This window comes from Cloeon dipterum, chromosome X (assembly GCF_949628265.1).
Source record: "Cloeon dipterum chromosome X, ieCloDipt1.1, whole genome shotgun sequence".
NCBI classification, from domain to species: Eukaryota; Metazoa; Arthropoda; class Insecta; order Ephemeroptera; family Baetidae; genus Cloeon; species Cloeon dipterum.
Window position 1 is genome coordinate 23,809,237 of NC_088790.1, and position 13,894 is coordinate 23,823,130.

Consider the following 13,894-nt stretch of genomic DNA (forward strand, 5'->3'; position numbering starts at 1 on the left):
GTGGCAGGAAGGCGCCAAATTGTATGGAATGTAGAAAAAATTGTACAAATAAAAATAACCCATAAATTAATGCCCGTATAAGGGAAATTTCCAAAATTCTCCACAAAGTGAGCAATTTTCCCCTCTGAATAGCCGCCTCTGCAACTCGAAAACAATGCTATGATTGAAAATTTCGACTGTTGATGCACAAAGTGAAAACGCTTCAGGCAATAAACGCATGCAAAAGAGCGTTACAAATATGCATGCAGGGTTATAACCTATAGCTGTGAAACTTTACCTTTTCTTTCCCAGTTGCGTCCATCGTCATCTGTTTTCCAGCGGCTTTTGTGGTCTTTTCAGGGTTGTCCATGATCAAAATAGCCAAAACGTACGAGCCGACAGAGAACTAATAAAGGAACTAAAATTTTTTTCAGTCAATGCGTAAAGCCTTTTGGTGTATGCGCGTTGTAATATTATTAACAACATATATTTCTGTAACTAAAGGTTTGTTGCTTTTATAATTTGTTACAAACCAACTACTAACTATTATTGTACTAATTGATAATCTGCTTTCAAGTTAATACGAAGCAATAAAAACATGCGACAAAAGAAAATAGAAAAGGCGGCGGCTGCCGGCCGGGACCGGCTTAGCCAAATTCTTTTTTTTTTTTGCCCGGTGGCGGCTGAAAATATTTAAATGTGATGTTTGATACTGCTTATCGGCTCGAAGGGCAGTAAGACATTTTTTCTCCTTCAATTTTTGATGCATTTTAAATTTTAACCAGCGGCCGGGTGTGCCTGGTGCAGTTTTCAATTAGCCAGATTCACGACGGCTGCCCACGTGACCCAAAATTAGCGCGGCTATGGTTGTGACCTAACGATTTTTCTAAATCCGAAACGCTACTCGTAAAAAAGACATTTATAATAAATTAATTTTTCAACAAAACAGGTAGAAAAAAGAGTTCAGTGACCCTTTTTATCTCCTGCACTTTTTAATTTTTACTCCTTTTTCACCGGTGGCTGGTGCGGCGCAACGCGGCTGGCTGAGACCTCTTTTATATTTTACAATCGTGATTTCTCTAGATCCTATACGCGTTAAAAAAATCAACATTTACAAAAAAATTGTTTCCTCCACAAAACAGCTGTTTTTCTATATCCCTATAGGGAGATAGAACGTAGAACTTCCAAATTGTTAAATTCCTTAAGCCCTTTTATGCCTTTTGGAAAGCCTGTTTTGCTAATACTAACTATATGTATACTGTTTGCCGTAACTACATAGAAAGGGCAAAACAGGCTTTCAAAGATATTCGAATAATCAACAATCAGACGGAAATCTTTACAATTTTCTTTACACACAGTAAAGGATATAACTATATCTCCAAAGTGGGATCAGTCGCGTCGAGAGTGGAGCTGAAAAAGACGCGATAACACAGGCAATTATATCGTCATTAAGCCACGCAGCGGGCGAGCGGATGACATTATTTCTTTCATCCATCAATCGCCGGAACGCAGTCTGTGGCAGGGGATGGGGGTGGTTAGCGATCGCAGGCCGGGAAGGCTCCGATGTAATCAGTCGGCGCGCGTGTGCGATCTGTGCCCGCGTGATTCATTTTGTTATTGTTCGCTGGCTTGCCGCCACTGAGTAAACACACGTGTAGCACGTGTGTTTTTCCTACAAATAATAGCACAAATTAAAATATCAATGTTCAAACAATGCAGGTTGCACAGGGACTTGAAAAATCTATAAAATAAAATAATTAAAAATTAATCTTGAATAACTGACAACTGACTGGTCAGGGCTTCGGGACAATAGGTGTTTTCAGTTACAAGAGCAAGAGAATAAGATTAATAAAATTAAAAGGCGTTCCTAACTAATCGAGACTATTACCGACACTTAATTTATGGATTAATTTAATCAGATTAAGCAGGATATATGAAAACGGAATGATATGGTCCGTAATTGGGTATTTCACCCATGCTGAGGGGCCGCCGAAATATGTGGCTCGAGCTGCTGACATAGCACAGGTAAATAAAAATATTTAAATGTAAAATTACCAATTAAATTTTCTTAGTACATCCAGAGATTTATATTTTCCTATTTAACATCCTAAAAATTACGTTTTAAAATCCTCGTAAAAATCCCAATGGGCAATGCTACACTTTTCGATTTGCCTGAATTCATTTAGTAAAAAGATCCGCCTATGTTTTTTATCTTCAAGACGTAATTCCCTAATATTACCAGCTATAGCTCTTCCGCAAATTGTGTCGACCACCGGCATAATTATCAATCATTTCGGTCCGCCCGCAATTTATCACACCCCCCAAGCAGCAGGCAGGCAGACAAGAAGGGGAAAAGGAGCGCTGGCGGGTTTGTTTCGCCGTTGACGTGTGCAAACAAGGTCATTTACTTTAATATTGATGTAAATGCGTTTTAGCCTGCGGCGCGCGAGCTTTTATTCGGCGCCTAAAGAGCTGCTATCGCCCCGCTTATTGTCGACGAGATGAAGTGGCGGCCGGGCGGGCTGGGGGGTGGGTGGGCAATCCCCTTGCTTCTTTTTGCTCTGTCGTATGTATTTCCATTCACCGCTGCCGCCGGCCCGGCTCGAGAGTGCACTGCACGCAAGAGTCAATATTTGAGACTTTCTCTCTCTCTCTCTCTCGTCGGTGGTGCAAATATGTGCGCTGCGCCCCTGCTTTTATTTCGAGCAAATCAAATTAATAATGCTGTAATAAATCAACCTCACTTATCATAAACCACCCACCCGCACACGCTGCTTTTGTTTTCCGCTCGGCAAACAAAGTTGCTTGCGTCTCTCCTCCCACCGTGGTTTAATCTCGAAATAAGTGGATCGCTCGTTCGAGAGTACGGATGATTCAATTACCATAATAGCGAATGAATTGATGCCGGCGAAAGCAATTTTGTTGTTTTTCGTAATTGCTAAAAGGCTATTTTTGCGGTTAAAATAGTCGTTTTCTGAGTTGAAAAGGAGAGTAATTATATTATTTATGAGGCAGTAAGGTAATTTGATCGATAAATAGAGATGAAATTTGCATTTTTGCAATCACTATGAAAAAAGGACAAAATATAAACATCAATATAAAGATTTCTAGATGAATTGGCAATTTCAGATAGATTTTGTCCACGGCTATTTATTTTTATTTATCAATTTTTAACATGCAAGGAAATTAGTTTTTTCCCAATAACATTATAAATTTTTAAAAAAGTATGCACATTAAGAGCTTTTAATAAAAGATTTATTCAACTTAAAAGTCAAAATCAAAGCTATAGTTTTTGGTTGCAGGGTAATTTTCTATATTGTTATAAAAGAAAATAAATAATAGTTTCTGGATTTATAAAATTTCACTTTATTTATATCCGAGTGAATGATAAATAATTTTGAATATTTTTACTAACTTACATGACATATTATTAACTTTCTGAGAGTTACTTTCAACAATTCTCTAGGTAATAACTTAACTATTTTCCCAAGGAAATAGGACACATTTCATTTCTGTTCATTTCTAATCAAAACAAGCAACCAATCGCTTAACAATTATTCTCTGGATCTCCGTTCATCTCCTGATCCCCCAGCTGAAAAGCCACATGTCTATTTTCAGATCTGCGTTTGGTAACTGATTTTTCAGCCTGAGCTACTTGAACTTCTTCTTTTTCAGCTGCACTCGGTTCCTTGTCTGGTCCTGCAAAGACGTCTTTTCTTTCAAGAAGTTTGTTTGAAAGAATTTCCTTACCACACTCTTCAGCTGCGCCATCCTCACAGTGATCTGCATTGTCAATCGCAATATCCTTCCGTGGCCTTCCCCTGGTTCTGACAGGCCTGGCGCTGAAGTCTCCCATCAGCTGCTCACGGAGCCCAATCCCATGAGGAACCTTCTTAAATTTGTCCAGGTCAAGGGAAGGGCACGTGAGGCAGGCTGGACTGCTGCTGATGGAGGGTGGCTCAGGTGCGCATTGGTTTGCCGACGACACAAAACTGCTGACCATCTCTGCGGGCATTGTGATATGCATCGGGAGGAGGCGGTGTTCACGCCCGTTCTGTTCCTCCTTTGTAGCGCGTGGTCGCCGGCCTCGTCTGTTGGGCGGGCCGTAGAAGACTGGCTGTTTCCTTCTGATGACATCCTTCAGAGGTGAGCCGACTTTGTACATGCCCAGGTCGGCAAAGCTGCTGACGGACAGATCGTCCATCCTCCCGTGTTTTTTCGACATCACTTCAGCACAAATATTGTACAATACAATAATTATTAAATTTAAAACAATACCTTTAGCGTAAAGGTGTGGAGGAAATGATTTTCTGCTGGTCTTCAGCACCATGTTCATACGAGTCTGCGTTTTTCTGAAACAGTATGACCGAGATTAGAGATATATTTTGTATGTTTATAGGATAATTGTGTTAAATTTATTGTTTGTCTGTTAATTTCCCCAATATTAAAATTTGAATTTTTTTAAATTGACACATTATAGTTTATAAAAAATTAATGAGAAAATTAATATTTGCTGATTCTCTCCTGACAAACCTACCTGTGACAGTTGGAGCTGTTGCAGTCAGATACACCATGCATGGCGCACTTAGGTTCAGCAGCGTAGTAATTGAGCTTTGACCCATCTCCATTGGTAGCAGAGTCAAGATCAATTTTCTCAAAATGCTCTTCTTTTGTGTCACGCCTAATCTTCTTTTTGTTGACGTATTGTTTAACTCGGGAGCCGGTTTCCTTGTGAAGAAAAAGATTGTCTTCAAAATTTGTGGCACTAGAATAAAATATTTGAGTCTATTATAAGCTCTAAAAATACAAAATTGAACTATTGTTACTCATCATCAACACTATTAGTGCAGTCGTCGAGACTGACAATAGGCTTAGCAGGACTACTCTTCTCTGTGAGAGGCGCAGCACCTGTTTGCTCCACTTCTTGATCAAAACCAGAAGATGGTGCAGAAGGGACAATGCTGCTATGATCAGGTTGCTCTGGCTGAGCCTCTGAAAAAGAGTCTCGCAGCATCATTATGTCCACCAAAGTTGCTTCAGCAGCCCTTTATTCTTTAATACAATTTCTGTAAAAACGGTAAAAAGTCAGATTTTACATGTATTGTATCAAATTAAAAATAATACATTAATTCAAGGGAAACAAGTTTAGTTGTGTGTTACGATCACTTTCATGAATATTAAGATGGGCAATAAGACTCTCTGTGCTGGCCTGCTGACGATTGAGCACTTAAAATTTGCACTGGATTTGCCATTTTAAAGATGTTGCTGTTGCTCATTAAAAATACATTACATACATGCATGATGTGTATTATAATTACATACATATCTACATATTATATTATGAATTTGGCAATCAATAAACAAGCAAAAATAACTTCATAAATTCGGAATTCAAAACCACTCCAAAACCTCACCCACTCCAACTCAATCACCAATTCACCTGTCAACGCTGTCTATGTATTTCAATTCACGACGAACTTTTTTCTCACAATCAGCTGCGTTGATTTTATGAAGTCGGATCAACAGCAGTGGCAATGCGAGAATGCGGTGCGCGGGGGGGGGGGGGGAGTAGTGGAAATGAGTTTAAGTGCGGCTATAGCTAGTGGTAGTGGGGTTCGTTTCGTGCAGTTCTCGTAGTTCCTGTGTCTGTCTCATTTCCTCGTAACATTTAGACCATAATTAATATTCTTCTGTAATAGTCAGGTCAAAGAGAGAAAAGAAAGCAACGAAACTAAAAGGTAAAAAATATTTATTTTAATAAATCCCCTTTCATGAAAAATATTTTTTATCTAGATATGATACATAAAGTATATTTACATATATTATGTACATATGTATCTAATTTAATTTGTCTTATTGATACGTGATGAGTGAAAATCCGATATTACTTATGCATTAATTTTATTTATGTACATATTGCATCAATGTATATGTATCATAAATATGTATGTATATGTATTATTTGAAAAACATATTAGATAATTTACAAAACACAAAAAGCCGCGCATGGTAATAATTACTTATTGACACAAAATAAATGCTTCAAGAAAAGTGACAATTCATGCGACACAATGTCCAAATTAATTTATCTGTTTTTTGGCTTTCTTATTCAGGTAAACATGCTGAGGAAATTATTTTTCACGCAGAAGCTTGACAGAAATATCAAGGAATGTGATGAAGTCATTGACGCTGTGGGTCCAATGGTTAAAGTCCTCACTACTGAGAAGAATAAATTAATGGTACGCATAATTTTGCTTGATTTGCTTCAGTTTGCTTGTGTAAGAGCAAACAATTTTATTCCTATTATTCATTTATGATATTTACTCAGATTCAGCGTCTTCAAATTGAGTCTGAGCTTAGAAAGCTTGGCAGAGATCCAAAGTTGGTCCTGGAGTCCATGGGGCTTCCTTATTCTCCTCCTGCCTGCAGTACCAGTACTGATTGCACCACCACCGAAGATGAGCAATCCCTTATCATGGACTCGCCTGGTACACACCCTATTACCTTTTTTAATATCAACATTTTTTACAAATTCCGTAAAGGCAAACAGCCATTTTTTATAATTTACGATATATCATCATGCTTTTTTGCACATATATAGTTTTTTTGTACAATTTTGATTCTAAAATTACTCATTTTTGCAGAGCTAAATTTGTTGTATCATAAAAAGTAACTTACACACTGCACAAAAATAATAGATTTTGTGATTATTTTACAACAATATATATATCGTTTTAAACTTTTAAAAAATCTAAGGCAAAAACTACTTGCATCTTTTGTCAATTTGCAGGCTCGTCAAACACTGTTCAGTCAAGCGAATACTCCGGCGAGACTGCTACTGGATTGTACGACGAAGATCTGGATTTGGACAGTGTAAATCCGTATGACCTGCTCCGCGGCGATCAAGGGGGCAATAATGACGAGGAGGAGGAGGATGAAGAAGATGATGTAGATGAAATGGAAGATCTGATTGTCGCATTTGAAGAAAACGAGGGCGTTTACATTGAAGAAAATGAGAGTGCTGACCACGAGAAAGGTGAAGGAGAGGAACAACTCGAGGACTTAATGCAGAACATCTCCGTCAAAGGAAACTCAAATGCTGAGAAAGAAACTCAAAATTAGCAGGTATCCTCTGTCTATATATATTTGGTCAACATAAATTATTTCTCAGTCTTATAAAACTATTTTCTATGACTTGTCTGACTGATAATCTCCTCAAGTCTTCAAATTATACACAATCACATAAATTTGTCTTAAATTTTTACTGAAGTTTGGTCAAAAACAAGGGCGGAGATTATAAAATCAACGCAGAAAATAAATGCTACTTTCTTTGTTCAAGAATACTAAAAGTTTTCGCCACTATTTTATCATATCATATAAAGTTGACTAAAAATGACATGAAAGCACGCAATGCAACCTAAATTAATGTCGTCGCGCAGTACATAAAACTGTCTAGATAGTCTCATTCTAACTTGTCGCTGATCCCCTTGTTCTCAGCACTCAATAGACTTGAACAGAGCTTGATAGCTCTCCTAACTCATCTAATTCCTTCAAGCATTCCTGCAGCTATATCAATCATCTGAGCGATAGAGGGATGAGGCATTGTTTTCCTTAGCTTCTAATAAATTATTTTTTCTTGCAACCATTCTGAAAATGCATAAAAAATTGGAATTAAATGGTTAGTTTTAGGAGTAATTTAACGGAAATATCACCAGAAGCCATATATCCAGTATATTTTGTTATAATCAAACTATAGTTTAAATAGAAACATAAGGCTTTGAAATACTTTGTTTTACCATCTCTTCTCTTGAAATTTTTTAGCTGTACTAAAAATGAGTATATTTTCATACATATTAATGTAAGAGCATCACTATACTGGCTTCCAACGCAATAATACCGTGCATGATAGTTAATATTTGTAATTGTAAAATATATAAAGTAATTTGCGTTTAATTCGTGGTTAAAAATATTTTTAAATTTAATTAATATAATAATATTTTTCTATATATCGCCTTAATTTAATTTTGCAACAGAATAATGATATAAAGTTTTACATACAACATACGCATAGGTTTTGTTTTGAACTTGCTCCTCGTTTTTAATATTTACATCTGGTGCTGCTCCTCTGATTCGCGAGGAGCATCCAGTTAGGCTTAATTCCGATTCTTTTCATGCGTGCGTACACTTTGCTTCTCGGGCGGCAGGCAGGCAGGCGAATTGTCAATTTGGAGTGTGTGTATCGCGGCGCATAAAGTGAGTCGGAGAGAGCTAAAAGGCGTCAGTGAGACGGAAAATTGAAGCCGGCTAGCCCGTCGTCGCGCGCGCGACAAACGAACCAGATCTGCCGACGCGGGGGTGAGACACACAGAGGCTCGGGAAAACACGGCGAGCGCTCGGAAAATCGAGCACGCGGCACGGCTGGCTGCTTTACACCCATAAGTAATTTAATTCGAATCGATGCTGATTGCTTCAATATTTAAACAGCAATCAAGTCTAAAGAGCTAGCACGCCGGGGATTCAAACGGGGGGCGAACGGGTTGAAATATGATGAGGGGAGGGATTTTCAGACTGGTTGTAACACCGCAAAAGTAATGGGCAAAATATTTTTTTCGAATTCAATGCAGGTAAATAAATTTGTTTATGTTTCTTGTAATTTTCATTCATTTACTTACTTGATTATCATTATTAACAAAGTCAATCGATTCCTGAGGGTTGAAGTAGGGTTTGCGGCCGAATCGCTTGGTAAAAATTCGACATGACGTATCAAAAATCGGAGGAAACGTAAATTTTACTGATTTTGGTCTGATCTTAAAAGTAAAATGCGCCACATAGACTCTGCTGACAACCAATTAGAAAAGGGGGAGCGGTGCTCTGATTACGTCGTTAATTTTAATTAACCTGACGAAATCTTCCTCTTCTGGTTAGGTGACTGATGTATATTGGAAATGTAAAGCAAAAAATTAATCAAAGAGGGTTGTTAATTTGCTAAAATAATATTTTATAAATTCTAGAAGCAACAATGTGGTTTTTAGAATAATTATTTAATTGATTTTTCCTAGTTTTCAAATTTTTAGGTGCCGATGCTTACTAAAAATGTATCAAAACTGTCTGGGAAAGTCAAAATTTTTAAATAAAAAAATAGCGCAACAATGAAGTGAACGACTTTGAGCAAATTTTAGTTTTGGCGGTTTTAAGTGAAAACTCAAAATCGGACGGACAGAAAAAAATCGATCGTCTAAAAATCCCAACCCTAAATATGACGAATCATTTGTGCCCGCGGCCTTTATACTCACTCGCTATGCCGCTCCATATTTATTTATTTACAGCGCGTGTTGACACTCTCAGAAAGAGAGCGAGTTTGCTGCTTGCTTGTTGCTCCTGGGACGCTCGGCGGCAGACGCAGGGGTTGCCAACGAGACCAGATGTCGGCAACTCCACTGAAGGGGGTTGTTTCCTCCCCGCGGATGAGCGTCCGAGTGTATAGGGACAGCGATTTTGACTGCTCCTTGTTTGCGTGTGGTGGCGATGGGCATTAGCACACAAGTAGTACAAACAGCAGACAATGAATAGCCGCGCGTTTAAACAATCATATATAGAGCCCAAGTATCGATGAGAATTTTAATGTATGCCTCCATCCCCTGGGACGTATTCCGATGTAATTACTCTTCTGCTTCCGCGCACGGATATATTGACTAACCTTTTACGAGATTAAACATCGCAAGATGGGGAAGGATTTTTACTTTCGCTATAAACGCTGTACGCAGCAAAATCACTTTCAACATGCTCACTCAGCCATTTATCTTGTTTCATTGTTGTTTATTATTAATGCACTATACAGCTATTTTTTTAAAAAAGGTTTAAAATGAGAATCCGGACTAATTTATTTCTCCTTCTAACAAAGTACAACATTTAATATCTTAATTCAATGCAATTTTTTCTGCTCCTCCAGAGGTTTACACTCACAGACAATATGATTTCTTGCCTCTTTGTTTCCCGCAATACATTTACAACTATTTTACAAAGCGACATTAACAGAATTTAGTCACAAATCACAATAATTATCTTGCTTTGGGTTTTTTTCAAATTTTAAAAACAAAAATTTTGATAAACTGCTTGTTGAAGTAGCCAACAGTTAAAATATTTTGAATTGTTTCCCTGTATCAATAAAATTAAACATCAGCATGGTTTTTCATTTTAATTTTATTATGCAGCGAGTCTAGTTGTTCAAACCGAATAGTTCATGTCGTCTTTCATCGAAATTCCTATAAATAAACTGCTAATAATCAATCTAATTATTCGTTTTGAACCATTTGATCGACTTGATTGGTGCTAATTAATCCCCTAATTAAAATTTAAAGGTCAAACTGTTTACGCGGGAAAACAAGTTCCGATGAGATCGAGTTTGCGGAACAATCAGGCCAATTATAAACGCGCGAGACGCCAACAAAAGGAGCAGTTGATTGGACACGGCTCGCGGAGGCGAATTAGTTAACGAGTCGGCTGGATGCTGCGTGCGCGGATAATAAAAGGGATTACGGCATAAATTGTTTGTGACCATAAAGGCGAGAAATTAAAAACAGCATCTCTCTCTTTCTCTCTCTCTCTCTCCCGGCCGATATGATGCGCAGTCAGAGGGTGAGGGTGCAGGCGAGGGTGGGGGTGGTCGGAGCGCACGTGTGACACCCCCAACCGACCGACCGACCGGCCGGCCAAACGAATTATATGCTATTAATGACACGGCCCCGACAGTATAACGAGAGAGTAAAGCGAATCCAGCGGGGACTTGTTGTTCTGCCACTCTCTCGGGACCACATCATCGAATTGGAGACCCCCGCTCTCTCTTTCTCTCTCTCCGCGGCCTGGGGGGATTAAATGCCATTTTATTCGCTGCCTTGTCGAGATGTAAGACTCCTCGAGTGCACATATCCACTTGTTTTATTGTACACTCACTGCATGAATGTATGTCCACACTTGTTTACGTCCGCACACACGTTTACCTTCATATGACTCTTCTACTATTACCACTATACTTACAGCCGCAAACAAATGTGTGTGTCACTATGAGAGTAAATAAATGTTAAATTGAAATTTTTGTAGCTAAAAATACAATTTTAATTATTTTTAATTAACTAGCAGGCAATTAATCCTTTATGATACTTGTTTGCGTCAGAGGTGGATCGATTACCAAAATATGAAAATCTGCGATAATTCCTGATGTATAGGCAAATAGCTTCATATGTATTTGTTGCTTCCAAAATTACACACAGCAGGTTCTAAACCCAACCCCCCTCCCCCTCGGAACTGCAGAGTGGCTTTTGAAAAAAGCCGTGTTTGCTCAAAGTTATTGCTACAACTAAAAACCGTTGAACTCGTCTCGATTACACATAGAGTTCATCCCCAAGGACATTCAAATAAAAATTTGAAATAGGTCTCATACTTTGAATCTGGATTTTTTTGGCTCAAAATGCGTTGCCAAACTAAGTATTCTAAACATATAAAAAGCTAGAGAGTTGGAATCTTAAAAAAACTGATATTTTTGCTGTTTTTAAATTTGTCAAACTGTGCCAAAACGAACACACCCTGAACTTTTATTATATATCAATCATAAATATATATTATTCAGATGTTCCACTGAATTCTAAGAGAGTCAAAAATATGTTGATTTTTCCTTTGGAAAACATTTTACAGTTTGACGTGTGTGACAGTTAACTTATAAATTAGCGCAGCTATTACATATCTAGCCCATTTAATAATAATTTTTATAGCAACTTGAAAGCTTCAATTTATATCCATCTCTTCTCTCTCTCAGGGAAACTTTTAGGATTTCTGGCGAAACCATTAAATTTGTGTAGCCTTTTCTTGACGTGAACCACGTAAAGTGGTGGGCATTTTTTGGTCATTTTTGTCTTACAAAAATGGCCAAAAATTCAAAAATTGATTAAAAATTACAGCCAAAATTTCATGTGTAGAAACTGTTCAATGAGAAAAATCAGTACGTGTTAGTTCCATGCAGTTTAAGATTTTAGGATTAATCGTAAACGCAATAAAATGATAAATTCGGAGGCTTGATAGAAGGCAGAAATGAAATTACCTTCATCATTTTTTTTACTTCAAAAAATACGTCGAATCATTTGAATTAAAATTTTAGCTATTATAGCCATCATATTTTCCTTTCATAGGGCAATTTTCAAGAGAGACTGCTATTTGTTCTGCTCATTACTTATGAAATATTTAAAAAAATACAAAACAATAATTTTTTTGCATTATTTAGAAAAAAGTATCTAAATTAATTTATATGATTTTGATCAATATGTCTGTTTTTGTTAAATTAATTAATTTCGATATTGAAATTAAAACAAATTTATATTAATATATACTATAGATCCTTCACCAATACTTATTAAATTTCTAAGTTAAATATTCACACTACAGTATACTTTTAAATACGTATAATTAGAAATTGAACTGAAATTGAATAGAATGCAGTCTACTAATCCATGGTACAAAATTAGACGTTCGAATTAAATAGTTATATATGTATTCTTGCAATGGTCAATACAATAAATACATTGAATAGAAATAGTTCGATCTACGTTTTAAAAATTATTTATCTATATTTACATTTTAAAGCTGTTTCACAAACCAACACAGGCGTGTTCTTTGCGTGTGTTTTGATTAGAATAAAGCTTAACTTCAAATGCTTAGTCTACTAATTTTCTCCCCGAAAATTGATGGTAAAAGGAGGAAACTGGTGTCTTTGCGAGGCGCTGAAACCGAAGCTGCGAACAAGCGTGATTATCGCAGATTCATTGTTTCTGAGGGGTGCGCAACTCAATCGAACGGGGATTATGGCGTTACGCCGGCGTAATCAAAATTAGCCGTGGTGTGTGTGCGCGCGCGTGATTATTATTATGATATACGAGGAGTGCGGCCGCGTGTCAAATTACTCAAAAATCACGCAGAGAGCGGCTGCGAATCCTATTTTTCTTCGCCGCTGGCTGGCTGGCTGCTGTGCTGTGCTGCATCTGGGCAGATTCAATTTCAAGCCCTTGTGATTTTACCCACGCTCTTTAATTGACTCGCTCTTTTCCTGTGCACCGCGGCGCCGGGCTGAAGGGCTGCAGGGCGGGGGTGGTGGCAGCGGCGGCGGCGGCCAAACCCTCGCCTCTGTTTTCATTATTACAAGCGTCATTAGGCCCAACGGCGCGAGTGCACCCGCCGAGAACAACAAAAATTATTATGCTCCCTTTCCAAATTAGTCTATCGTAACACGCCGCCGCATTTATTTATCTCGAGAAAAGAGAGAGTATATAAGCAGAGGGCTGCAAGCCATCCAGAATCCAGGGGTTTGAGACTCCGCGCAGATCGGGCCAAATCCGCGGAAAATCGAATATCAATCCGATAACGACATGATGTTTATTTATTAGCTCTAAATATTTATTGCCTTCACAAAAAAAAATATTTGCAACCTCAAATTCAAATGCAAAAATTTATAAATAAATTATTATTGACGCATCGTTTTTGTTATTAAAATGATTTTGTAGTGTTTTTAAAATCACTGTAGCTCCTAAATACGCTCGAAACAGTTTAATAATTAAATGTCTAGATAAACCACGTTTTGATCCATTATTTAGATTTTAAAAACGTGAAAATTGGTTTTGATTTCCGTTTTAATTCGTTTGAATCCTCAATTCATCCCAAATCAACCCGCTTTGCAGCCGTTTCTTCCTTTCTTTAATTTATTTTATGTTCAAAAAATTAATTCAACTCGATTTTCTGGAGTTACAAATTAAAATAAGTGATAGAAGGTAACAAATTATAGCGAGAAAGTAGATATTCAGATTATTTTATTAATTGTTGACTGTAGAACGATCAAGGAAGATCGACGACAGATAAAATTTTTAATGAAACCATT

General features: G+C 37.5%; 2 protein-coding genes across 3 annotated transcripts; one reads left to right on the top strand and one right to left on the bottom strand.

The window, feature by feature from the left end:
* Positions 1-3,340: 3,340 nt before the first annotated feature.
* Positions 3,341-5,526, bottom strand: LOC135945927 (uncharacterized). Of its 2 annotated transcripts, XM_065493874.1 has the most exons (6): positions 5,394-5,526; positions 4,806-5,045; positions 4,517-4,744; positions 4,258-4,331; positions 3,730-4,206; positions 3,341-3,678 (listed from the first exon to the last, which is right to left on the bottom strand). In XM_065493874.1, exons 2-6 carry the CDS (start codon positions 4,994-4,996, stop codon positions 3,527-3,529), a joined length of 1,122 nt encoding a protein of 373 aa, XP_065349946.1. In that variant the 5' UTR covers positions 4,997-5,045; positions 5,394-5,526; the 3' UTR covers positions 3,341-3,526. The 2 variants fall into 2 exon arrangements, with proteins under 2 accessions (XP_065349946.1, XP_065349947.1); XM_065493875.1 differs by lacking the exon at positions 5,394-5,526 and having other exon boundaries at positions 4,806-5,091.
* A 63-nt stretch (positions 5,527-5,589) lies between these two features.
* LOC135946173 (uncharacterized) lies at positions 5,590-7,163 on the top strand. Its single transcript, XM_065494253.1, has 4 exons — positions 5,590-5,717; positions 6,093-6,218; positions 6,308-6,467; positions 6,770-7,163. The coding sequence occupies exons 2-4, from the start codon at positions 6,099-6,101 to the stop codon at positions 7,099-7,101; spliced, it is 612 nt and encodes a 203-aa protein (XP_065350325.1). The 5' UTR covers positions 5,590-5,717; positions 6,093-6,098; the 3' UTR covers positions 7,102-7,163.
* The last annotated feature ends 6,731 nt before the right edge of the window (positions 7,164-13,894 follow it).

Coding starts and splice junctions, on each gene's coding strand:
- LOC135945927 (XM_065493874.1), bottom strand. CDS start 4,996: ATGATGCTGCGAGACTCTTTTTCAGAGGCTCAGCCAGAGCAACCTGAT. Junction 4,745..4,805: donor ACTAATAGTGTTGATGATGA/GTAACAATAGTT, acceptor ATTTTATTCTAG/TGCCACAAATTTTGAAGACA. Junction 3,679..3,729: donor TGGCGCAGCTGAAGAGTGTG/GTAAGGAAATTC, acceptor ACGTCTTTGCAG/GACCAGACAAGGAACCGAGT.
- LOC135946173 (XM_065494253.1), top strand. CDS start 6,099: ATGCTGAGGAAATTATTTTTCACGCAGAAGCTTGACAGAAATATCAAG. Junction 6,219..6,307: donor CTGAGAAGAATAAATTAATG/GTACGCATAATT, acceptor ATATTTACTCAG/ATTCAGCGTCTTCAAATTGA. Junction 6,468..6,769: donor CCTTATCATGGACTCGCCTG/GTACACACCCTA, acceptor GTCAATTTGCAG/GCTCGTCAAACACTGTTCAG.